The sequence below is a fragment of the Bidens hawaiensis genome, unplaced genomic scaffold (assembly GCF_021521415.1).
Source record: "Bidens hawaiensis isolate Kalapana, Puna unplaced genomic scaffold, B.hawaiensis_p1.1 tig00005851_1, whole genome shotgun sequence".
NCBI classification, from domain to species: domain Eukaryota; kingdom Viridiplantae; phylum Streptophyta; class Magnoliopsida; order Asterales; family Asteraceae; genus Bidens; species Bidens hawaiensis.
The window spans coordinates 764,416-790,129 of NW_027491385.1; the positions used below are offsets into that span (position 1 = coordinate 764,416).

The 25,714-nt window shown below is 36.0% G+C and overlaps 3 protein-coding genes and 1 pseudogene across 3 annotated transcripts; 3 read left to right on the top strand and 1 right to left on the bottom strand.

Moving 5' to 3' along the window:
- The first annotated feature begins 504 nt into the window (after window positions 1-504).
- On the top strand, window positions 505-3,980 carry LOC143630952 (omega-amidase, chloroplastic-like). The gene is made up of 10 exons (XM_077099829.1): window positions 505-603; window positions 1,997-2,113; window positions 2,217-2,441; window positions 2,575-2,668; window positions 2,760-2,834; window positions 3,209-3,287; window positions 3,387-3,402; window positions 3,529-3,609; window positions 3,701-3,783; window positions 3,875-3,980. Exons 1-10 carry the CDS (start codon window positions 529-531, stop codon window positions 3,951-3,953), a joined length of 924 nt encoding a protein of 307 aa, XP_076955944.1. The 5' UTR covers window positions 505-528; the 3' UTR covers window positions 3,954-3,980.
- Window positions 3,981-5,753: 1,773 nt separating this feature from the next.
- Window positions 5,754-10,349, top strand: LOC143630951 (omega-amidase, chloroplastic-like). Its single transcript, XM_077099828.1, has 10 exons — window positions 5,754-5,999; window positions 7,007-7,123; window positions 7,215-7,439; window positions 7,578-7,671; window positions 9,086-9,160; window positions 9,540-9,618; window positions 9,755-9,770; window positions 9,857-9,937; window positions 10,012-10,094; window positions 10,179-10,349. Exons 1-10 carry the CDS (start codon window positions 5,754-5,756, stop codon window positions 10,255-10,257), a joined length of 1,095 nt encoding a protein of 364 aa, XP_076955943.1. The 3' UTR covers window positions 10,258-10,349.
- Window positions 10,350-12,498: 2,149 nt separating this feature from the next.
- Window positions 12,499-14,621, bottom strand: LOC143630848 (pentatricopeptide repeat-containing protein DOT4, chloroplastic pseudogene; annotated as a pseudogene).
- Window positions 14,622-18,925: 4,304 nt separating this feature from the next.
- LOC143630911 (protein SMALL AUXIN UP-REGULATED RNA 9-like) lies at window positions 18,926-19,324 on the top strand. Its single transcript, XM_077099797.1, has one exon. The coding sequence runs from the start codon at window positions 18,926-18,928 to the stop codon at window positions 19,322-19,324; it is 399 nt and encodes a 132-aa protein (XP_076955912.1).
- Window positions 19,325-25,714: the final 6,390 nt, after the last annotated feature.

Here is a 25,714-nt window from a genome sequence, read left to right on the forward strand (position 1 = left end):
TTGCTTTACAATGTTTAGAGAGCCAGTCAAATACAATTCACACTCTATCTAGACATCACAATGATAAACGGTCATATACTCATAAGGGCCATACGAAAGAGAGATAAAAGGCATTATTGGTCGTATGAGTGAAAAGTAACACGACCCATATATGTTTTTAACTATCAATCAAAGAAATGGTTGATATGACCACTAACAAAGTCATACATGATGTATGACTATTTTCACCCCATAATTATATAAGACTCGTATGATGTGACTTACACTGGTGCGCAAAGTTTATCTGACTTCACACAATTTGTATGACATCATATAGCACGCAATCCGAAATCGAGGTTACCGGTTAATTTATTTTACTAACTAGTGAGTTCTCATTTAATCAGTTTAGCTTATTCGGTTAGTTTGTCGGTTTTCGGTTTGGTTCTTTTAATTTCAGTTAATAACAAAGAGTAAAAAAGAGTTAATTCGGTTCTGTTAATTTCGATTCATCATACATTCAACGCAATCGAACGTGCGTCAGCATCATCCATGGCGTCATCGTTTAGTCCTGAGAAAGCTAGGGTTCCGCCTGCTATTGAATCACCAGCTCCTCCAGTCTCCCAGGTTTGTATTTAAAGCCAGGGTTATGAATGTGCATATGCAGCTTGTTAATTTTAATTAGTGTTATATGATGTTATGAGTGCGGTGTGTGTGTGTTTAATTGTTCATATACTCACCTGTTTTCAAAATAGAGGTGCCTCAAATAGGCTCGAGCCTGGCTCGTTTTAACTTACGAGAGAGCTCTAGCTCGGCTAGTTTGTGAGCTCATATTTCTAAAACTCGAGCTTGGCTCATGAATCGTTTTTCAAGCTCAGGCTCAGCTCGGCTTATTTATTGTTTATTAATTGATTGATATATGTTTTTAACCGCTTTATATACTTTGAGAAAAACCTTAAAATGAGCCTAAGCTCGGCTCGAGCTTGTATTCGGTGTGAAATTAATAAATAGAAGTCCAAGCGAGGTAAAACTTAAAGATACACAAGGCTCGATGATCCTAACTGAGTTTCCCATACAAGGCTCGAGCTCGGGCTCGATAACTAAACGAGCTTTTATTTGACGCTCAGGCTCAGCTCCAGCTCGAAAGAGGTTGGCTTGTTTTGAGCTTTTTATCGATCCTATCTTGAGTAGCTCTCGAGCGACTTGGCTAGTCTGTGAGCTCATAATTCTAAAACTCGAGCTTGGCTCATGAATCGTTTTTCAAGCCCAGCTTGGCTTGTTTATTATTTATTAATTGATTGACATACGATTTTAACCATTATATATACTTTGAGAAAAACCTTAAAACGAGCCTAAGCTTGACTCGAGCTCATGTAGTACCTTAAACGAGCCAAAGCTCTGCTCAAGCTCAGCTATTCAGTGTGAAATTAACAAATAGAAGTCCAATCGAGGTAAAACTTTTAGATACACAAGGCTTGATGAGCCTAACTGAGTTTCCCATACAAGGCTTGAGCTCGGGCTCGATAACTAAACAAGCTTTTATTTGAGGCTCGGGCTCAGCTCCAGCTCAAAAGAGGTTGGCTCGTTTTGAGCTTTTTATCGATCCGATCTTGAGTAGCTTTCGAGCGACTCGGCTCGTTTGCACCCTTGGTAGAAGTCTAATCTGAATTGTACAGTTTTTCAGTCTGGTTATACTTGTATCCATTCATGAACTTTGAACTACATCGTTTTTTATTCGTTAACCTTTTTAACTTCTGCATCTATTGTCATATGCTTATTGGAAATTGGCATTTTTTTGGGTATCCTTTTAGCTGTATAACTTCTAATAGATGTTAATCTGTGTGGAGAATGCTATTAGGGATTTTGGAAATTAGAAATGGTCATGTGATCATGCTCATCAATCTTCATTTTGAATAATATCTGTTTTGAAAATAGAAAAATTTGACAGTAGTTAATTTGGATACTTATCAGCATATGCGGTTTTATATTAGTCACATTTTCTGTTTAATCCATTTTGCAGTTCAAGATTGCTTTATGTCAGTTGGCTGTGACAGCAGACAAGGAGAAGAATATTGCTCATGCTCGTGTAGCAATTGAAGAGGCTGCTGAAAAGGGCGCCAAGCTTGTTGTTCTGCCTGTAATATTCTATTATCGTTATATCATTATATAGTTATATTTCACAAACTAAGGTTTCTCTCGGATTTTTTCGTTTGAATTTAATCTTGTGATTTTGATGTCAGGAAATTTGGAATAGTCCTTATTCAAATGACAGTTTCCCAGTGTACGCTGAGGATATTGATGCGGGGACCGACTCGTCTCCTTCAACAGCAATGTTGTCTGAAGTTGCTCGTTTATTGAAGATCACGATAGTTGGTGGGTCCATACCAGAAAGATGTGGGGACAAGCTGTACAATGCTTGTCGTGTTTTTGGTACTGATGGAAAAGTGAAAGCTAAGCATAGAAAGGTACTGTTTTTTTTGTAGCTCATATGCAATGAAATTTCTTTTTTATTATTTTATGTCTACAGAAACTATTTGCCATTTTAAATAGTATTGTCAGACAATTGCTGAGAAGTTGTGTGATATGACTGCATGAAAGATACATCTTTTTGATATCAACATTCCTGGAAAGATTATATTTGAGGAATCAAGAACCCTTACTGCTGGAGAAACTCCTACTATTGTGGATACAGGTTTGTTTATGATTTCATGCTGAATGCTACACTGTTTGCATCATAACACTCTTATTTACTGAGATTTCTTATTGTAAATCTTTTTTTTCAGATGTTGGACGCATAGGTATAGGTATCTGCCATGACATTTGTTTTCAGGAACTTGCCATGATTTATGCAGCTAGAGGTTTGTTAACACCAACGGTTTGTTCCTTTCTAGTTTTTACATTTAGATATTTATTTATTTATTTTGGGTTTATCATACCATAGCGGCATAGCTGTCATATATTTTATTTTAATTATACTGATGTCACATAGATTGTTAGCAGATTAATTACATGTCATTGATATCTGTAATCACTGTGTTCTTATATGCAACAGTTTCACTTTTTTAATTCTAAATAACAACAATAATCCAATGAAAATAATGTTGTTTAACGTGTAGTTGTATTTCAGTTTTGCTTGTATAGTATTGTAACATTCTAAGTATTTTTTTGTTAATTAGTAGTTTCAGTAATGTTTTGGTGCCTTATTGTTAATTAGTAATTAATTGCTTATCAGGTGCTCACTTACTTTGTTATCCTAGGGCGTTCCACATAGCTTCTGGTCCTGTGCACTGGGAGTTACTACAAAGGGCTAGGTATGTAGGCATTTTGAATTTTTGATTACTTACTGTTTTTATTACTTATGCTCTATATCCCATTTTGATTACTTACGGTTTTTATTTATAAATATGCAGGGCTGTAGATAATCAGGTATGCTACAAACTCCATTTCTTTATATGGGCTGCTCTGATATCAAATTTCTTTGCCACCTCTAATGGTTGTATGGTTGGCCTGATTATTCATTTAAATGCTTGACTTTTATAAATCTTGTTACAGTTACATGTAGCAACTTGCTCTCCTGCTCGAGATGCTTTATCTGTGTATGTGGCATGGGGCCATTCAACTCTAGTTGGACCCGTAAGTCAGTCTACAAAACAACGTAATCTATGTTGTATTTGCTGGTGATTCGTACGTGGATGGGAGGAAATTATTTATGTTTATTTGACAGTTTGGAGAGGTACTGGCTACAACCGAATGTGATGAGGCAACCATCATATCAGAGATTGATTATTCACTACTTGAGTTAAGAAGGTGAGACTTTACTCCAATGTTATAGTGAAACCATTATTATTTGATCTTAATAGTGAGCTTTCATAAACTTTAAATATAGATGTATGTACAGGACAAATCTGCGACTGCAGAAGCAACGTCGCGGTGACCTTTACAGCTTGGTTGATGTTCAAAGGTTAAATTCTGAATGAATACATCTGGTATGTTATGATCGTTTCAATCTGTCAAGTTTGTTTATTTAAGGAAGCTTATGTTTGTGTACCCATTCTTGCTGAAGAAGACGCTCTTTGTATCCTATTAACTGATATATTTGAGATTTACACAAGTAGCGTATATTATTAAGTTTCCTAGATGCTTTTGCAATGGTTGGAGAGGTTATATAGCTGGGTAGTAAGCACTTTTACAACAAGGGCTTCTTAAATCTTAATAAATGATATTGAGCATGATATTTTTGAGTAACAAATATATAATTGATGTAGCCACTAATGGTGAGCAATAAACGAACCGTTAACTGAAACCAAACCGAAAACCAACATAACTGATTCAAAATTAACCGAAAAGCAAGTTAACTGAAATCGGTTATTGTTTTTTTCACCCTCGGTTAACCAAAATTAACCTAACCGACTCATTCATATTGTCATATATTTTTAGCTTTTATATCTCCATTTAATGTATTTATACCTCAATTTCATATATTTATAGTTACGCTTTACCTCTGCTTCATGTATTTATAAGTAGATTTTTGCCCGTGTTTAGTTTGGTTATTAAGCGAATGTCGACAAAGTAACTGAAAAAACCAAACCAATTAACCGAAACCAATTGGCTAATAAAATAAATTGACCGATGACTTTCAGTTTCGGTTTAGGCTAATAATCAAATCAAACAGTGCAAACCTGACCACTAACAAAGTTGTATGCGTATGACCATCTTTCATCATATTTATATACGACTTGTATGATATGACAGACACTAGCGTGCAAAATCTGTTTGACTTCACAAGTTTTGTATGACATCATATAGCTCACTTGATGTTACATATGTTTGTAGAAAAGGCTAGAAATGCTAATTATTATTATTATTATTTGAAAGTTTGGTGACGCCATCATCTAATTGTTCCAAGTGGCTGTATGATATTGGACAAAGCTTTTTTTTCTTTTGTATTTTTATTTTGTTTCGTAGTTCCAGTATCGTAACGAGCATAATTGAAACAAATTAAATTTGTGTCGATTTACCACCACAAACCCGAGACCAATAACGCTCAGGTTTTACCGACTCACCACCGCAACGCCCGAGTTTTACCGACCCTTTTGTTTTAATTCCGGTACCTTAAGTTGGTATTGACTGAATTCGTGTCAACTCATCGTCGTAATGCTCGGGTTTTACCAATGCCCGGATTTCAATGCTAGGGTCTTGCCAACTGCCCCGGATAGAAAATCTAGTTATATACAATTAAGAGATTTGGTACCGCAGAGCCTCTATTGGGCTACTTTGCGGCACCTTATTGGTCAAGCATTTTATTATTCTTGTCATTATTATTCTTTTTTGTTATAGTTCTAGTCCGTAACGAACGTAATGAAATCGACCGTATGACAATTTTGTTTTTGTTTTTCTTTTTGGTTTTGTTTAGTTTCTGTGCCGTAACGAACGTGACGGAAACCGATAAAATCCGCATAGGCTCACCGCTTTTGTTTTACTTCCAGTACCGTAACAAAAACCGACCGAATTTGTGTAGAATCACCACCTCAGCGATCAAATCAACAATAATAGGGTTTTACCAACACTCTAGTTTCCCACAAACACTATCTGTTGTCCCATCCCAATTTTTAAAACTTTTTTCTTTATGTGTAAGTTTTAGTTTCAGGACAGTAACACACGCAATCGAAACCGGCCGAATTTACGCAACTTACGCCTCAATGCTTCGGACCTGTAACGCATCCGTCCGTCCAAAAGGCTACCTTAGCATCAATGGTGGAAGTAAGAGTGGCAATGAAATGAGAAGTGGATCCATTTCAATTGGCTTCTTCTCAACGACTCTCCGATCATCAGCCATTGCTTCACCTCGTCTATCAATTCCACGCAACTTCTCGGTTCCGTTAACTGCACGTGCTCGTCACAATCCAATCAACGCTGCACGTGCTGTCACTCGTGCTTCAGTATCATCCATGGCGTCATCGTTTAGTCCCGAGAAAGCTAGGGTTCCGCCTGCGATTCAATCGCCAGTTCCTCCAGTCTCCAAGGTTAGGGTTATTATTATGCGTGCACATATGTAGCTTATTTAATTTGTGTGTTTTTGCTTAATTAGTATCATCTGATGTTGTAATTAGCTGTGTGAGTGTTTAATTGTTCATATCCTCACCTCCTTTTGACTTACGAAAGCATGAGCTTGACATTGAGCTCGAGGTCGGCTCATGAATTGTTTCTTCAAGCTCGGGCTCGGCTTGTTTATTATGTTTTTATTAATTAATTTACACACGTTCTAACTTCTTTTTATATATACATTTCATTATTTTGAGAAATCCTTAAACGAGCCTAAGCTTGGCTTAAGCTTGTGTAGTATCTTAATCAAGCCAAGGCTCGGCTATGCAGTGTGAGTTTAATAGTACATTATATATATAGAAGTCCAAAAGATGCATGCCTTAAAAATACACAACGCTAGTGAAGGCTTGATGAGCCTAAATGAGTTTCCCGTACAGGGCACGACCTCGGACTTGATAACTAACTGAGCTTTTATTCAAGGCTTAGCCTTGGCTTGAGCTCGAAAAATCTTGGCTCGTTTTGAGATTTTTATTGATTTGAGCTCGAGTAACTCTCGAGCAGCTTGGCTCATAAGCAACCCTAGTAGAAACTGGCCTTTAGATTAATTAGAAGTTTCATCTGAATTGCACAGTTTCTCAGTCTGGCAATACTTGTAAGTTGTATCCAATCATAAGTTTTGAACTCTTATCGGATTTTTTCGTTTAATTTTTTAACTTCTGCATCTATTTTCATACGCGTCAATGAAAGTGGCATATTTTTTTGGGTATCCTTTTAACTGTATAGCTTTTAAATCGATGTTAGATGTGTGGAGAATGCTGTTAGGGATTTTGGAAATTAGAAATGGTCACGTGATCATGCTCATTGTTTGAATAATCTCTGTTTTGAAGTTAGCAAAGTCTGACAATTGGGATCTGACAGTAGTTAATTTGGATGCTTACCAGCATATGCGGTTTTATATTAACACATTTTTTTATACTCGCTTTTGCAGTTCAAGATTGGTTTATGTCAGTTGGCTGTAACAGCAGACAAGGAGAAGAATATTGCTCATGCTCGTGTAGCAATTGAAGAGGCTGCTGAAAAGGGTGCCAAGCTTGTTGTTCTGCCTGTAATATTCACACCCTAAGCTTCTGCCAATTTGTCTAATTTTAAACTTTTTCTTCTAATTAATTTGCTAATCTTTGTATTTTCTATGTTAGGAAATATGGAATAGTCCTTACTCAAATGATAGTTTCCCAGTGTATGCTGAGGATATCGATGCTGGGACCGACTCGTCTCCTTCAACAGCAATGTTGTCTGAAGTTGCTCGCACTTTGAAGATCACGATAGTTGGTGGGTCCATACCAGAAAGATGTGGGGACAAGCTGTATAATACTTGTTGCGTTTTTGGTACTGATGGAAAGCTTAAAGCTAAACATAGAAAGGTACTGTTATTTATGCAGCCCATACGCAATGCAAATTTTAATTATATTATAGTTCCTAATTTGCAGAAACTATTTGCCATTTTAAATAGTATATACGGACAAACTTCTGAGAAGTTGTGTGATATGACTGCATGACAGATACATCTTTTTGATATTAACATTCCTGGAAAGATTATATTTGAGGAATCAAGAACTCTTACTGCTGGAGAAACTCCTACTATTGTGGATACAGGTCTGTTTATAACTTCGTGCTGAATGTTACACTATTTGCATCCATAGTTATTAAAAGCGATAGGCGCACACAAGGCGAATGTGCCTCTCCCAGGCGCTAGGCGCAAAAAAAAGCGTGGGCCTGAGACAAAAAAGGCGCAACTAAATAAAAAAATTCACAAACAAAATTTATAATGTCAAACAATACTTTATCCAAATACCAAAACAATTCAAAAGCATAATCCTCAAATCATAGTTTCCAAAATCAAATGAAAATCCAAAATAACCAAATTGTTCATACTCAAAAGCAAAATAAAATCATGAAGTAATAAATATAAAAATGAAAGCCGAAATATCTTCATCAACCAGACAATAAAAACAAAAAAAAATTTAATTAATCTCATAACCGAAAGCATAAAACAGTAACAAGCTGCACTAAACTAACGAACCAGCCTATTACTAACATCATAATCGAAAGCAGAAAATAAAAACAAAAAAGAATTGAACTAATCTCATAACCGAAAGCATAAAACAAAACAGAAAACAGTAACAAGCCGCATAAACTAACGAACCGGTCTATTAATAGCATCATAATCAAAAACAGAAAATAAAAACAAAACAGAATTTAACTAATCTGAAAACCAAAAGCACAAAACAAAACAGAAGACAGTAACAAGCTGCACTAAACTAACGAACCAGTCTATTACTAACATCATAATCGAAAACAGAAAATAAAAACAAACCAGAATTTAACTAATCTCATAACCGAAAACATAAAACAAAACAGAAAATAGTAACAAGCTGCACTAAACTAACCTCATATTCTAAAAAAAAATTAAAAAAAATATATATATATTGCTAACCTGTTCCTTCTGGTAGCGACTGGTAGCTTGTAGTTGTGATAATAAAAACTAATTGCTGATCATAATATTATTATAAAGATAGACACAACACTTAGGGGGTGTTTGGGATTCCTTATTTTACCTCCTTATAACTTTTCATTAAGTTAATAAGTTACAAAAGTGTAACTTATGAAACTTTTTCTCACACAATATAAGCAATCCCAAACACCTTATTACTTTTCAAAAAGTTTATAAGTTATAAGTTAATGAAAATAAGCAATCCCAAACACCCCCTTAATTATGTTAATCCCATATATTTTGGGTAGGTTGTTCAACTATTAATCACAAAATAATCATATAAAATCAAGGTTAATAAAAAAATAAAAAAATATATTCAGTTGCCGTTTTTAAGCCCTAAAAATCCGACTTTAGTCAACATAGGCGGTGTTTATGCGCCTCGCCCAGAAATATCGCCCAGGCGGCTGGGCGCTGCGCCTTTGATAACTAACTCTGATTTACTTCAATAATAAGTTGGAATACTATTGCTTACACATTTACAATACTGAGATTTCTCCTTGTATATATTTATTTCAGATGTTGGACGCATAGGTATAGGTATCTGCTATGACATTAATTTTCAGGAACTTGCCATGATTTATGCAGCTAGAGGTTTATTAACTCCAACTGTTTGTTCCTTTTTATTTTTGTATTTGTTTATTTTGAGTTTATCATAAGCTGTCATGTAATTTATCACGACCCTATACCAAAAAGATTATACTAGATTTTTTTTGCCCAACATAAAAATACTAATTATTAGCAGATTCAATAGATGACATTGCTAAATGTAACCATTGTGTTCTTATAAGTAGTGTTTTCACTTTAACTCTTATAACAACAATAATCCAATGAAAACAACGTTAATTAACATGTAGTTGTTTCAGTTTTGTTTGTATAGTGTTGTAAGTGCATTCTAAGTTGTTTGTTGTTAATTGGTATTTCAGTGACGTTTTGGTGCCTTATTGTTAATTGGTAATTAATTGCTTATCAGGTGCTCACTTACTTTGTTATCCTGGGGCATTCAACATGACTACTGGTCCTCTGCACTGGGAGTTACTTCAAAGGGCAAGGTATGTAGACATTTATCTATATTTCTTCACCTGGCTTATCATTCTATGATTTTTTTTCACTCTCAATGTTTTCCCCTTTTAACTTATGCTCTTTATCCCATTTTGATTACTTACTGTTGTTATTTATAATATGCAGGGCTGTAGATAATCAGGTATGCTACAAACTTCATTTCTTATATGGACTGCTCTGGTATCAAACTTCTTTGCCACCTCTTAACTATTATAAATTTTGTTACAGTTATATGTAGCAACTTGCTCTCCTGCTCGAGATGCTGGATCTGGGTATGTGGCATGGGGCCATTCAACCCTAGTTGGACCTGTAAGTTAGTCAACCTCATGACCCTTTTGTATTATATTGTGGATGAGAGGAAATTATTTATGTTTATTTGACAGTTTGGAGAGGTACTGGCTACAACAGAACATGATGAGGCAACCATCGTATCAGAGATTGATTATTCACTACTTGAGCTAAGGAGGTGAGACTTTACTCCAATGTTATAGTGAAACCATTATTATTTGATCTTAATAACGAGTGCTTAAAACTTGAAATATATGTTTAGGACAAATCTGCCACTGCAGAAGCAACGTCGCGGTGACCTTTACAGCTTGGTTGATGTTCAAAGGTTAAATTCTGAATGAATACATCTGGTATGTTATGGTCGTTTCAATCTGTCAAGTTTTTTAGTTTATGGGAGCTGATGTTTGTGTACCCATTCTCGCTGAAGAAAATGCTTTTTTGTAACCTATTACATTCGTGTTGGCAATAAAGGCGCCCCTATTAACTGACATTTGAGATTTACACGGTTTGGTTATGATTGTTTGAAACTTGGAGCCAGCCGTATTTTTTAGCCATTTTTGGGATGTCATCAACCATCATTATTATTTTTAAGTTTTCAGTACAAAATAACAATTTATAAAAGAAACCGGTTAAAATCGTCAAATCGCATGGGCTAGTCACAAAGTAACATCTCACCTTTTACTAACCTTACCACCCTCAAGTGATAGTGAGTGTGATCACCTAGTCTAGGTGGCTTCTAGGTAGGGGTGAGCAACTAAACCATCATAACCGTTAAACCGAACCATAACCGATATAACCGAACCGATTTTAACCGATAATCGACATAACCGATGGGTTGGTTTAATGAATTTTTAGAAACTGCCAAATACGGATCGGTTTTGGTTAAAGATAATTCCAAAACCGCTATAACCGAACCGACCTGTTTATTTAACCAACAATACGTTTAATATGTTTGGGATTAACTTCCACCAAACATGTTGGATTATATCATTTTGATGTTTTTAGTTCAACGTTTGTTATCAAATTAAGTTGAGTTTCATTTTGGATTATATAATGTCATTCTTTTTTGAATATTTGTATCAGTATTATGGATTATATATCTTGTTAGATCATGTCATGTCGGTTTTTTGTAATAATTGGTACCAAACTTTTTAGGCTCAAGTACATTGTTTTGGTTATGGTTAACCGACCCATAACCGACTCACTATAACCTACAAAACTGATTAACCAAAACCGCCATAACGGGTCGGTTATGGTTATGGTTATCCATTAACTGACATATCTGTTATGGTTATGGGTTTGGCTCAAAACCGCCCCAAACCGACCTCCCTAATTCTAGGTGATGTGTCTTTCAATACCATCTTTTAACTAAGCATAACACATGCTTTTATGTTTGGGTGGTGACGGTAGTAGTGAAATGATCCATTCAAATATTGCTTCTACGTGTTGTATCCATTCAAAGGAAATACCGTCTTATTTGTTCTAACCATTCTATAACTGGGTATGGGCTTTATATAAAGAAAAGAAGTAATAGGTAACGAGTCAAGTACCCATTTTACAAGTACTATCGTAGTATTATATAATCTAAATATAATATTTAAGCATGCTAAATATCCTACGTTTATTTTTACAAATTTTAAATTACGCAAACAACATATATGCATAGTCAAGCTAAAAAAGATTGTGCTTTGTGAGCATGCAAATCACCATATGGTTCAAGAAAATAACAATTTTTTTAAGCTTTGGTCTTCTGTTCTCACTTGCTACAGCGCCTGATTTACGACTTATGATCACATGGACTCCTTTGTTGAAAAATCATCTCTTGACACTCTTGATTTTGCTACATATTAAATATAAAACATACAATCTACAACAAATTAATGCAAATCAAGACATGAACTAAATTATTACAAATCATAAAGAAAGAAAAAATTACAACCTAATTGAATTATAACGAGTTGCAATGCATAAACATAGTTTATTTTTCTGGTTTAGAAATAATAAAGCCGTCGTCATTTTAACAATTTCGAAAACTTGTAAAAGTGGTTCTGATTCGTACAACTGTTAGAAAATGTATGTTGTTTCTAAAACTTTTATTTAGTAACAAAGCAAACCATACAATATTTTAAAACATTTAAATCCCTACCATAGATTTAATTGCAGGAAACGAGAAACCGAAAGGAAAAGATGCATATAATGTTTAGAGACACGACCTTTGTAGCGTATTGGTAGAACAAATCATACTTAAATAATATCAATCTATAAACTTTTATCTTAATATAATTACAATAAGTTGTTTGACACCAGTACCCTTCACCTCTATCAAGCAAATCCACACCTATTTTTCTCAAGCATCGTCTGCAGTTCAATCCCATCAAACAAACTCAACCCTTTGAACCTTCTTGAATTTCTAATATCAAAATATAAATATATTAGTAAATCAAGTTACTATTAATTAAATACAAAAAAAAAGAAAAAAAAAAGCAGGAATATTACAGCTTAAAAATAATAAAAGCATTTAGAAGGTCTTACTGCACACCATGCAGATTGCAGGCGAGTTAATCCTTCAGACCGTTGTGGGCCACATTAGTTAGCTGCTTCTGTGGGTCCATTGGCCCTTTGGGCTTCGTTGGGCTTTCGAGCTATTGTCTCCCCGGGTCTTGGATCCATTTAACCTTAGCATCTGAGCTTGATTGGCCTGAGATTTCATACAAATTATGCGATAATTGTAACCGATTAATAGTAGTCCTGGCAAGAACATATCCCATTCTTAAAATGATGAAATCGATTCGGATCCTTTAATATAATCTCCCTTCCAATACTTTCGATATATACTTTGCAGCCTCGTGACAACTATGACAAACCCGAAGATTCTTAGTCACCCGAACCGTAGTCCCACTTTTTGTGCTAATTAACCCAAACGAAATCGCCAATAACTCACTATGACCAATCAAAACGCACTCACGCTCTTCATCCACGTCATGAAAACTAAAATCTTTAACCAAACCAAAACCTTCTTTCTCATAATCCTTCATCAAACACTCCAACTCACGATACACACCCTCTGATCTCGGATGACTTACATCCCCTGTTTTAAAAACATGAACTTTATTTCTAAACTCTATCCAACTGTATGCAATCTTTGGTGTTAAATCCATATCTCTTATAGTTTGTCTCCATTTAACAACCATGTCATGTTTCCCACACTGTGCATAATAGTTTGACATCATGATATAATTATCTGCATTAAGCGGCTCCAAATCACATAACTGCTCTATTAATCTTTTTCCAGTGGTTAAATTTTTATGAATCCTGCATCCGTCTATCAATGCTTTCAACACCTCTGCGTTCCTTGATATCCCATGATCGTTAATAAATATTCTTGCGTCGTTAAACTTTCCAGCACGCGATAAAAGTGCAACCATTAATGCATAATGCACCAGTTTAGGTGACTTTATGTGATTAAAATAGTACATACCTTCATCAACCATGCGAGACGTGCAACAAGCATAGAGAGCTGTAACATAACTGATTTCGTCTATATCGGTCTTTGGGATTTTTTGGATAAGTCAACTCCGATATTACCTTGACCGTGTAAGCTGTAGCCTAATATCATAACAGTCCACGAAACAATATCTTTTGATTTCATTTTTGAGAATATCTTTGAAGCATACTCTTAACTTCCTGATTTTGCGTACATGTCGATTAATGCATTCTCGACTTTAGCGTTTATGTGGATTATGTTTCTAATCAAGTAACCATGGATTTCCCTTCCGTTTTTACCGGCTGCCATGCGTGCACAAGCTGGAAGAATGCTAGAAACCGATACAACATCTGGTTTAATATTATCTTCAATAATCATTCTTCTAAACAACTTCAACCCTTCATTTATCTCACCATTCTTCACACACCCTTGAATAACCGAAGTCCAAGAAATGGCATCTCGTAACGGCATCTGATCGAAAAGCAAGCGCGCATCTTTGACGCTACTACATTCTATATACATTTTCAAAAGAGAATTACTTACAAGCAAATCAAACATTAGCCCATGTTTCCTAGCTGTTTGATGCACATACCTACCGTCTTTCAAAGACTTCGCAAGAATACAAGCGGTGACACACGTAATACCCGAAACCGGATCGATCTCAGCACCCGAATCCACCATTTCATTAAACAAACCAATACTCAATAAAGGCTTATTCTTGTTAATATACAACTTGGACAACAATGTCCAACACACCGAACTCAACTTCGTTTCCGAACCGTAAAGAACCGACCTTGCAGCATCAATGCCATCAAGATTCCCATACAATTCAATCAACCCACCAGTCACATAAACATCATCACACACACCGAGTTTCATCGCCTGCCCGTGAAGCTGTTTCCCTAATCTCAAACTCCCCGAGAGTCTACACACCGATAATATCCGAGGGAGCGTGTGGCGATCGGGCCGAACGCCACGCACCAGCATTGCATGATAAGTTGCCACTGCCTTGTAGTAATCTGCATTGCCTAAATGGGTTTGGATGATGGTGTTCCAAACTAAAGAATCAGTTGACTGAGGCATTTGGTCGAACACTTGGTGGGCAGGTATGGGTTCACTCTGTTTTAACGCATAGATTCTTGAATTGTTATGATTTAATTTGGGTATGTTTGGGTTTTCAAGAACATTAAGTGATTGCATTGATGATGATATCATGTTCATTAATTTGCAGATTATGTGGCAATGAATTTGAAGATCATATCCAGTTGTGATGATATAATTGGGTAAGATTTTGTTTTTTCAATTTGATCCCTGTAGTTTGTAAAATATTCTATTCGTTTCTTTTGTTTTATTTTGTTAAGTTAATTAACTGAAAGGTCATCGAAATTAGAGGTGCACAAATCGGGTTTTTCTAATACCCGGTTTCGGGTATGGAATCGGGTGTTGGAAAATCGGGTATTGGCAATACCCGGGTTGGGTATGGTTATTGTCTCTAGAAATCATACCCTATGCACCAGGCTCAGGTCGGGTATAGAACTGTGTATTGTAAAAAACCCATTTTGTATAGATTGGGCTTTTTAAGGGCCTGCACGTTTTTTGTGTTTTCAGGTAATTTCGGGTAATTTCAGATGCAGATTGGGTATTTGAAAAACCCGGTTTCGGACTTTTGGGCATTGAAAAAACCGGTTCAAAGTATGGAACCGAATCTGGTTTTTGGGTATTACCGGGTACAGATCGGGTCCGGTTCCGGGTATGGGTCTTGGTACTAAAATGCGTACCCTATCCATCGGGTACAGGTTCAGGTAGTAAAAACCCGGTTCTGTTTTTTTCGAGTCTGATTCCGAGTTTGGTTTTTTGTGCACCTCTAAATTCGAAATAACCTACATTGTTACGATAATAAATAGTATAGAGATTATAGTGCAAGTCTTGAATAGTATGAACGGTCTTTTGTAATAGTTTGGTCCAGGTAGTAAAAACACGGTTTAGATTTTTCGGGTCCAAATTTGAGTTTGGTTTTCTGTGCATCTCTAATTTCGAAATAACCTACATTGTTTTCGAAATAACCTACACGGTTACGGTAATAAATAGTATAGAGATTATAGTGCAAGTCTTGAATAGTATGAATGTTTTTTTGTAATAGTTTAGTTCAGGTAGTAAAAACCCGGTTTAGATTTTCGGGTCCAAATTAGAGTTCGGTTTTCTGTGCATCTCTAAATTCGAAATAACCTACATTGTTTTCGAAATAACCTACTCTGTTACGGTAATAAATAGTATAGGGATTATAGTGCAAGTCTTAAATAGTATGAACGGTCTTTTGTAATAGTTTAGTTGTGCAAAAAAATGATCTGTATGCGAATGAGTATCGATCATTTTGACTATATCTCTTCTTAGTTTCTCTCTCTAAACTTTTTCTGCACGTATCATAGACCTGAAAGAGTAAATAAATAAATGGTTAACCAAATCGGTTGCACACCAAACTGTAAAAGCAATCAGTTACTTAAATATAAAAACCAAAACATTAAGGAAAATTGGAAATAAATAATCCCACCTTTTGTGTATTGGCCGATAATAATCTCACCTTTAAAAATCACTAGCAATGGTCCCACCTTTTAACTATTTTTGTCTTACTGGTCCTCTATTAAAAAATACTTAACGTCGTTATGTTTTTTCCCTAGTTTCAAACCGATGTTTTAGGGCTTTTGATCGGAAGAACGATATGAGTCGACTGATGTAAAACTTATTTCGAAACGGTGATTCAAATGGCTTTATTTTTGTTAATTGGAAATTCAAGCACCCGAATTGAAACATTGTTTCGTCGTTTGGATCACCATTTCGAGATAAGTTTTACATCGGTCGACTCGTATCGTTCTTCCAATCAAAAGCCCTAAAACATCGGTTTGAAACTAGGGAAAAAACATAACATCGTTAAGTATTTTTTAACAGAGGACCAGTGAGACAAAAATAGTTAAAAGGTGGGACCATTGCTAGTGATTTTTAAAGATGGGATTATTATCGGCCAATACACAAAAGGTGAGATTATTTATTTTCAATTTTCCAAACATTAATTATAGACTAGTTTTGGCTCATTACCGGTCGATTCATACGCTAACCCTATTTGGCACTTGTTATTCGACCATTTGTTTTTTATTTTCTTGTCTATAAATGTAATTTAATGTAAGATTTTCTAATTATCATGATCTAATTGCTATCTTATTTGATATCGTACATCAGGTGCAACACCCTCATAGTATAATTACTTATAAGAGTTGAGACCACACAACAACTTTTAAAATGGTCTCTTATCGTATTAGTATTTTTACTATACCACACTTTAACTTTCAAGTTCTTGGGAGATTTGAGATTTGTTGTGTTTACGACTTCAAGGGTTGGCATGCCTGATAACGCTAGTCATGGTGATCCTTAAGTGATGAGCATCTCTTTATTAACACCCCCCCCCCCCCCCCAATAGGAATTACTCAAATACCATACACAGCACCCATGGCTACCACGTCCGGGATGCTCTTCATTATGGCATTGTACGTCACGCGCCGACTCTCAAAGTTATGTTCTGGATGCCATCGTAGTAATACTCTCACCTAGCATAAATTCTTACTTGTCTTCAAACATCTACCAAGCTCATTGTTTGCCACACAATCATGATCGAACAATCACGGTGTCCAACCAATTGGTCTTCGAAAACATGCTTTTCGGGTACTACCACCTGGCTAAGGTGGCTTATGAGGGAGTGAAATAAAACTAAAGCTTTAAGCCATAAAATTTTAAAAAAAAATATGTATATTACATGTTGGTATTCTAGGCTTTTTTAATTGTTGGCGATGGGGTGATATATAGTTATGCATACACTGAAAAATATTAAAAACTAATACGAATACTAATTAATAACTATCTTTATTTAATATATTATAGCACCGACCGATTTTAAATCTTTTTAAGTTTAATATTTTATAGAAATCATCACATTCGTGTTGAATTATAAATGATGAGATATATTTCTATGTTGAATAAAGAATACTTGTAAGCATTTCTATATGTTGACTAGTGATGGTGAAAGATATTTTATACAATATACAAATGTTGAGGCATGGTTTAATTGGTACGGCTCCGTGATACATTTTTTTTTCTTATTTTCTTTTTTATCAAATTTCCACACACAGTTTATTAAACTTAATACTGTTTTAAAATTTTAAATATGTTATTTAAAAATATATTTTATCCATTTTAAAAAGCGGTTCACAGTAACAAATTGCAACGAATTGTAGCTTAAAAGAATCAATATTAAATTTCTTTCCATACCTTAAGTTCATGTTTTAATCTTTATTATATCATAACAACAATATTTATTATAAGATTGTATTTATTATACAATATTTATGTATACAACAATGTTTTGCATACAATATTCATGATGCATGTACCTTAAATAGTATATAAATAAATAACATGTTTTAATGTTTGTCGGCTATAAAACTTGAAGTTGGTTAAATTCATGTTAAAACGATGCTTTGTGTGGTTTTTGCATTTTATGGACTCGTTATTTATTTATTTTTATTTTTATTTAGGGTTATGTTAAACGTACACTCTCTTCTTTACTTGTCATACCTCCTTCTCTGAACTTTCATTTTTTTTAACAATTTTATTTGACATATTACTCCTCTCTAGCACTATTTATTATATGCTAAAATAGTAAATATCACATCACAAAATTTGTGTAGTTTATTAAATAAATACACTATTTTTTATTATTAACAAATAATATAAAATTTGTTTAAAAAAATGCAAACTCTCTCTAATAATTAATTATAAAAACACTCTCTAAAAAAATAAAACACTTACAGGAAAAAAACTTATTTTTAAAAATAATAAGAAAATGTTACTTTAAATCAGAAAAAAGAATGCCTTTCTTTATTAAAAACAAACAAAACAAAAAGTATTTTTAAAAAATGCGTATTAAAAATAGTTCTAATCAAAGATAACAAAATGACAAAAAAAAAGTATAAATCTTATTAATATAAAACTTGAGAGAGAGGATATGTTTAATAAAAATGAGTGGAAGGGGTATGTTTAGCACCCTTTAATTTATATCTTACAATGTAACATATTAATTTTTTGATAACACTGCTAATACTTTAAAATTAGACAACTATTATTAAGACTCTAAATTAGACAAATATTTGATTACTCTTCCAAAACTAAAAATACACACCACAATTCATGCTTAGTTGTCACATATCTCCCATTTACTATTTACTATAACTATTAAAAGTCAATTATTCTAGTAGTTCCATATTTGATTTGATCACATAATACAATATTAAAACCTTAGTCATCATGGCGAGATAATATTTCAAAACTTATTGATAACAACAGAATCCATTAATTTTAATTTGGAATCTTACAAAAAATATATTATGTTTATTAAGATACCTCAATTGGAGTATAAATATTCCTCATTATTCCAGCTATTGTTTCACAAGTGCAATATTAACTATTGCTTCACAAGTGAAATGAAGACTAGTAACAAAATCAGCCAAATTGTCCGGTTGAAGCAAGCGGTTCAACGTTGGCGCAATCGCCAATTCTCAACCGGCTCGCTTGCGGTTTATGTAGGCTCCGAACATCGTCGTTTTGTTATTCCTACGCGCTTTCTTAAATTGCATGTGTTTGTGTCGTTACTCAATAAGGCGGAGGAGGAGTTCGGGTTTCAAACCACTGGCGGACTCCTCCTCCCGTGCGATGTCGTTACGTTCAAGAAATTTTTGAAAGTACTAGACGAAAACGAGCAAGGGGTGGGAGATTTGGAGTTCGACGAATTCACTGTGAAGTTTTCAGATTTGGTTATAAGTTCGTGTAAAGTTTCGGATTCTCGTGATAGTTTCACTTCGCTTTTGCTTGCAGAAAGCTAAAGTGATCTAGGGTTTTAGTGTCGACCCCACGTATCTGGTTTATCTCTATACAGTGAACTAGTAAGAGCATTTTCATTTCATCCCCCATCTCCAAACCAAAAATTACATTAAAACTCACTTTATTTTCTCTCTTCATTTCAATTAAATAATACTTTTTATACCTATCTCATTACCTTTTCTCTTTCCTTCACTCACAACCACTTTCAAAATATATTAAAAAATTATAGGGGATGAACAGTAACTTTTCAAATATACAGAAAAATCACAACTTTTTCTAAAATATAAAAACTCGTCACTCACAACACCTTAAATCACTATTTAAATTATAAAAACACCCCTCACATGATATGAGAGGTTGGATGAGAATGCTCTAAAAGCAGTATTAGGGGTTAGGTGTTTTTTTTTGTTTTTTTTTTGTATATATGGATGATCATTTAGAATATATATTGAATATTTGATCTCACCTGATTAATGAGATTAAATTTGCGATTTATCTTAGTTATAGGCTGTTCTTGGTTTTTAGTTTCGGATTACAAAATCATAAGAGATATTATTTTTTTTTTGTATTTTTTACATCTGTTTATATATGTTCATTAATGTTTGTGAATTATTTGTTTTGATTTTTAATGAACAAACATAAACGAACCCGAACATGAACAGTGAACACAAATATTGTCCGATTAAGTGTCCACATATTGTGTCCGTTAAAAGTTAAAGAACTAACATGAACATGTCCTTATTCGTGTTCGTTTGGTTTGTTTACAGGCCTAAACGTGAATATTATTGAATAAACTTATTACATTTTTTTTATAAAATATAATCCTGAAAAATCGTATTTCATGTATGTATATGATGTTGCCAATTTTGTTCTTTTTATTTGGCATCGTCAGTAGGTTATAAACTTCTAATTATTAAGGAATCGACAAATTCAATGTAACAATACTATTATTAAATTGGACAGCTAGCCGGATGCGTATTTACCAATACATATTTTCGAATAACAATTGTAAGGATCGGATTGGTAGAAGAATGCGTTTTGTTTTTGGTGTTGTTATTCTCGATTTGGATTGGTATAAAAATAAAATCATTTATATTAAATCAGTCGCTGTTAGGCTATGTGATGTTTAGGTGAAAGTTGAATGGTGAGTGGGAACACCGCGCCCAGAACGTAGGCAACTTTTGGGGAATGGGTTCGTACAAATTTTTGTTTATATATTCGTATATTTTGGCATCATATTCATAGAAATTTCAACATCGAACCTGTAGAATCCCCAAATTTAAGTGATTAACAATCGATCGTCAGTCCCTCAAAATTTTCCGAATACGTAGGAAAAAATTTCTAGCTACACTACCGACCGTGCGTCCGTGCCACTTTATTTTTCTCCTCAAATTTGCATGGCAAGAATGTCGCATGTCTCTTTCATCATCATCGTACTCAGTATATCCCACCAATACTGACTGAGACCCTCGGCTCGAAAGTAGTTTTGCATCAAGCCTTGGACATAAGGCACATAACACTCAACCATCGGCACACCGGTAGATTGGTACATGTACCTTGTCTTTCGGCTACTAATGCCACCACATGATGCCTGATTAACCTTCCGTCACTTTTAACGTTATTTTCACGAGATTAGTAAAATAACGTCAAAATTAGTGCAATTTCACTTTTGCCCACCCGAGGGTTCACACATATATACATTATATGCGCGCACCGCAAACAAGGCGTTTTATAAGTTTTGATGAAGTGATACATTTTCATTGGTTTAACTTATTTTCATTATTATTTTTTTTATTAAAAGTATATTAAAAAGTGTGAATGTTGAATGACGGGTATATATTAGGTGAATGATGTGTGACATCTGCCCAATCCGACCCGACCCAGGTACCCGTTTTCGAATCCGATTCTTTTTATGATTTAAAATTTGATTATTAATCTTTGTAAATTTAACATTAAATAAATTATATATATATATTTTTATATTACTTACTAATAATAATAATTTCATTTCCGCCGTCCCGCCTCTTTTCTCTCTTGTCGCCGTCCCGCCTCTTTCTCTGTCTTGTCGCCGTCCCGCCTCTTTCTCTTTCTTGTCGTCGTCCCGCCCTTTTTCTTAACCCTTAAGCCTTGAACCCCTTTTTTTTTCTCTTAACTCTTTGTTTGTCCTTTGGTTCTTCCCGCCTAAGGATGTCTGCGCAGCTCCACGCGCCAGATTCCTTACAAGGAAGCCTACGTGAAGACCGGTTGTCCCTGCGTTACGCGAGACGAATTCTTCTCGCAGCGCGCTAAGAATTGTAGTTCTTCTCGCAGCGGGCTAAGAATTGTAGTTCTTCTCGCAGCGCGCTAAGAATTGTAGTTCTTCTCGCAGCGCGCTAAGAATGGTAGTTCTTCCCGCGACGCGCTAAGGATTTGTAGTTCTTCCCGCGACGCGCTAAGGATTTTAGTTCTTCCCGCGACGCGCTAAGGATTGTCCTCTGTCTGCCTTCGCCCTCGCGCGTGCGCTCGAGTTTTCTCGCGCCAGACCTTAAGTCTTTTCTTCTGTTTAGGTCAGCCTGTATTCTTTTGTGATATCTTATCTTCTGTCTGAAGTCACTTTCGGCGCAGCATGCGCACCAACCCCATTGGTTGGCAGAAAAAGTGACTGACATAATCCTTTGAAATCTTCTTTTGCATGCCTTGACCAGTACCTTTATCTGACTCCTCCCATGCTTTATTCTGTAACCTGTCAGCCTTTTTCCTGTTCCCCTGCTGCCATATCTTTTGGTATCTTTTGCTTTTGGAATCTTTTGCCTTTTGATATCTTTTGCTTGATTTGATAAGATCTTTTCCTCTTTTTAAGGGATTGTGTTCCCTAGGGTTTCCCTATATATAATACTATTTTCTTGTTATTTAACACTACACACACAAACTCTTAAACTCCCCTCTGCTCTCTTCTCCTTGCCTTCTGCCGTTGTTCCTCAGCCGCCTCCTCTCTCTGCCTTCGTCTTTTTCCCTTGTCCTGCCCAGATTTCCGGTAATATATAATATATAATAATTTGTTAAAGATACATATTACTATGCTAACATATATTCAAGGCATAAAACAAATCGTTAAACCAATAACCTTTTATTTATAGGTTAACTTGTGCTTGTTTAAAAGTTGGTTCTTGCATTATCTTTCAACACACCTTTTTCAGGTGAGTAATCTCGTACCTAATCCCTTTTTATTTTTAATGTTTTGGGATGTTCATGTGTTCGTACAAACTTGAGTCTTAAACTTGTTTATAAACTTTTGTCGCGCAAAACCCCATGTGTTATGGACGTAGACTTGGCTGTTTATTTGTATATGTGGATCATTAACCGTCTTGTCGGCCTATTCCGCAGTTTTCATGGATCCATTAGATGAACACGGGAGAACTATCGTTTATGATTTCTCTTTTGTTTACACTTGCACAGTTTTCTTGTTTTTGTGCTCAATTGGGAGCACGGATTGAACTATGAGCTATGATCTAAGGCTTGATCACAATCTGATTACACCCTTGTTGAACACCAGTTATACACATGATGCGCGCAGATATTGTATCTATTTATATGTATTAAACTTGATTTCTCACCGACACGCAAGTGTTGACGTTTTATTCTAACACATGTTCAGGTTTGCTGTAGCTGTTTCTGGAATCTCTTGGACGCGTAGGATGTTTTCTTTTTGTTTGGACCTAGTTTAAAATGTAACAAAACAAGTTTATGTTATTTGAATATTTTAAGTTATGATATGATTTATGTTACTTTATGTCATGTTCTGCGCGTGCGCAATGAAATGTATTTATTAAATATTGACACCCAAATAGTGTCGCGAGTAATGAAACAATACGTGGCGCCCCGATGTATAATCCGCCATCGGTCGGGGTGTTACAGATTGGTATCAGAGCTCCGTGACTTTAGGATAGGTGGTTAGACGTAACGACCTAGAATACCTAAGAGTCCCTTCTCGCGCATGAGGAATATCTCATGTTTGCGCGCTAATTGTTATTTACTCGATATTTATAAAATATGCTGGCGCATACGCAGCACTTGATTTCATGTTTTATTCGCGATCCTTCGATTTTTATTGTTGAATTTCAATTTATTTCTTTACTTACATATTCGTTTGTTGAGGGGATTGAAAATCCGAGAAGTCATGGTGGTACATGAATAGTTGATTTTCAATTACCATTAACTTTATGTTTTAAATTGAAGATTTGAAAAGTCATGGTGATACATGAATTGTCAATCTCCAATATTCATTTGCTCGATATTTTAAATTGAAGATTTGAAAAGTCATGGTGATACATGAATTGTCAACCTTCAATGCTCGTTTACTCGATATTTTAAATTGGGAATTCGGAAAGTCATGGTGATGCATGAATGGTCGAGTTTCAATTCGAATTTATTACCTGTATTAAGTTTGCATTTAAATTCATATCTTACTTCAAAAATTGATAGCATTTAACTTCGCGAAACAAGCTTTACGACGATATACTTTGCGCTAAAACGATTTCCCATACCAAGGTATTAACAAAAATTAAAACTTTTATAGAATGCCTCCGCTATCTCGCCGTCATCAAAGAAGAGAAGCCTCGCGCAGGCGTAGGCAGCAACGTTCCCAGGAAATGGCCGCCGCGATAGCCCAAGCCTTGAACCAAAATAATCCCAACCCCTCCGGATACAATATTAAATCCTTTAATGCGGGTAACCCTCCGAAATTCACCGGACTTGAAGGAGCCACCGTGATGCTCCAGTGGCTCGAGAAAATTGAAAACACTTTCCTCCATACCCAATGCCCTCCAGACCGACGAACCTTATATGCCTCTAGTGTCCTGGAATCAAGGGCGCTTACATGGTGGAACGGAGTAGCTCATGCGCGTGGCGCAGAGGCTGCTTCTAGCATGCTCTGGGAGGAATTCAAGGAAATCTTGACGCGAGAGTTCTGCCCTCCCAACGAAGTAAAGCGCCTGGAGGAAGAGTTTTGGAACCTGAAACAGTACAGTGGCGAAGCGCGCGAGTACGCGACGCGCTTCCATGAATTAAGCTTGCTTGTCCCGCACCTAGTTACCCCTTCCCGCCGAGCCATCGAGAAGTTCCTCGGGGGTCTCCCCATGGAAATCCAAGATTCTGTATGGGCCAGGAACCCACTAACCCTCTCTGACGCCATCGAGTTGGCCGCTGTGCTCAGCGACAACCATGTCAGGGCAGGAACCCTGTTCCTACGGGGAGCTGAGAAGACCAAACCTACCAAGACTGTCCCAGAACCAATAGAAACCAAGCCAGAACCCTCAAACCGTAACAACCTCAAGCGCAGGCGCAAAGCCTATGCGCTTACCAACCCGCCCATTGTCCAGCAACCCGCCTACCAACCTCTAGTACACGCTCCTAACCCACTGTCAACTTACCCAACACCCCCTGTAGTCCATAATTATGCCTTGACCAATCCCGCACTCCCTGCCCCGTCAACTAAGAAACCTTACACAGGAAACCAACCTTTTTGCCCAACCTGTAGACTTCACCATCCAACTCAAGTCCCGTGTCGACAATGTAACCGATGTGGCCGTACTGGTCACACTGCTGAGAACTGTAGAATCCTTCCCGCCAACCCAATCGCGCAAACACCACTAACTTACCCGCTAAACCCACAACCAACATACCCTAATCCACGACCCAGGTCGTGCTATAACTGCGGTGATCCCAGTCATTTCCGGAACGCGTGCCCGAGACTACAAGTTCAGATTACGCAAGCGAACCCAGTTAACCAAATTTCGAACCAAGTGTCGCGTGGCCGAGCTTTTAATATAACCGCGCACCAAGCGCAAGCGAATAATGACGTGGTTAATGGTACATTTTTACTTAACGGACAATATGCATCCATACTTTTTGATACTGGCGCCGATAGAAGTTTTATTTCTCGCGCATTTGAGCAGAAACTTGCGCGACCGCGAGTAAACTTAAACGGAAACTTTTCAGTTGAATTGGCTAATGGTGAAACTATTTTAATAAACTCCGTGATCAAAGATTGCACGCTTAACCTTAATGAACATGATTTTCTAATCGACCTCATTCCTATGCCGCTTGGAAGCTTTGATGTTATTATCGGTATGGACTGGCTCTCGCAAAATCGCGCCGAAGTTATTTGCGCCAAAAAGATAATTCGCATTCCTCGAGAAAATGGTGATCTGCATATCTACGGCGAGAAACCATCTAACGGTCTTAAACTTATGTCATGCTCTGAAGCCCGAAGACTTTTGCGGAAGAAATGTGTCGCATTCTTAGCCCATGTGGTCAAACCTGATGAAGGAAAGAAGAAACTTCGCGAAATCCCTATTGTGCGTGACTTTCCTGAAGTCTTTCCCGATGATCTTTCTGGTTTACCTCCCGCTCGG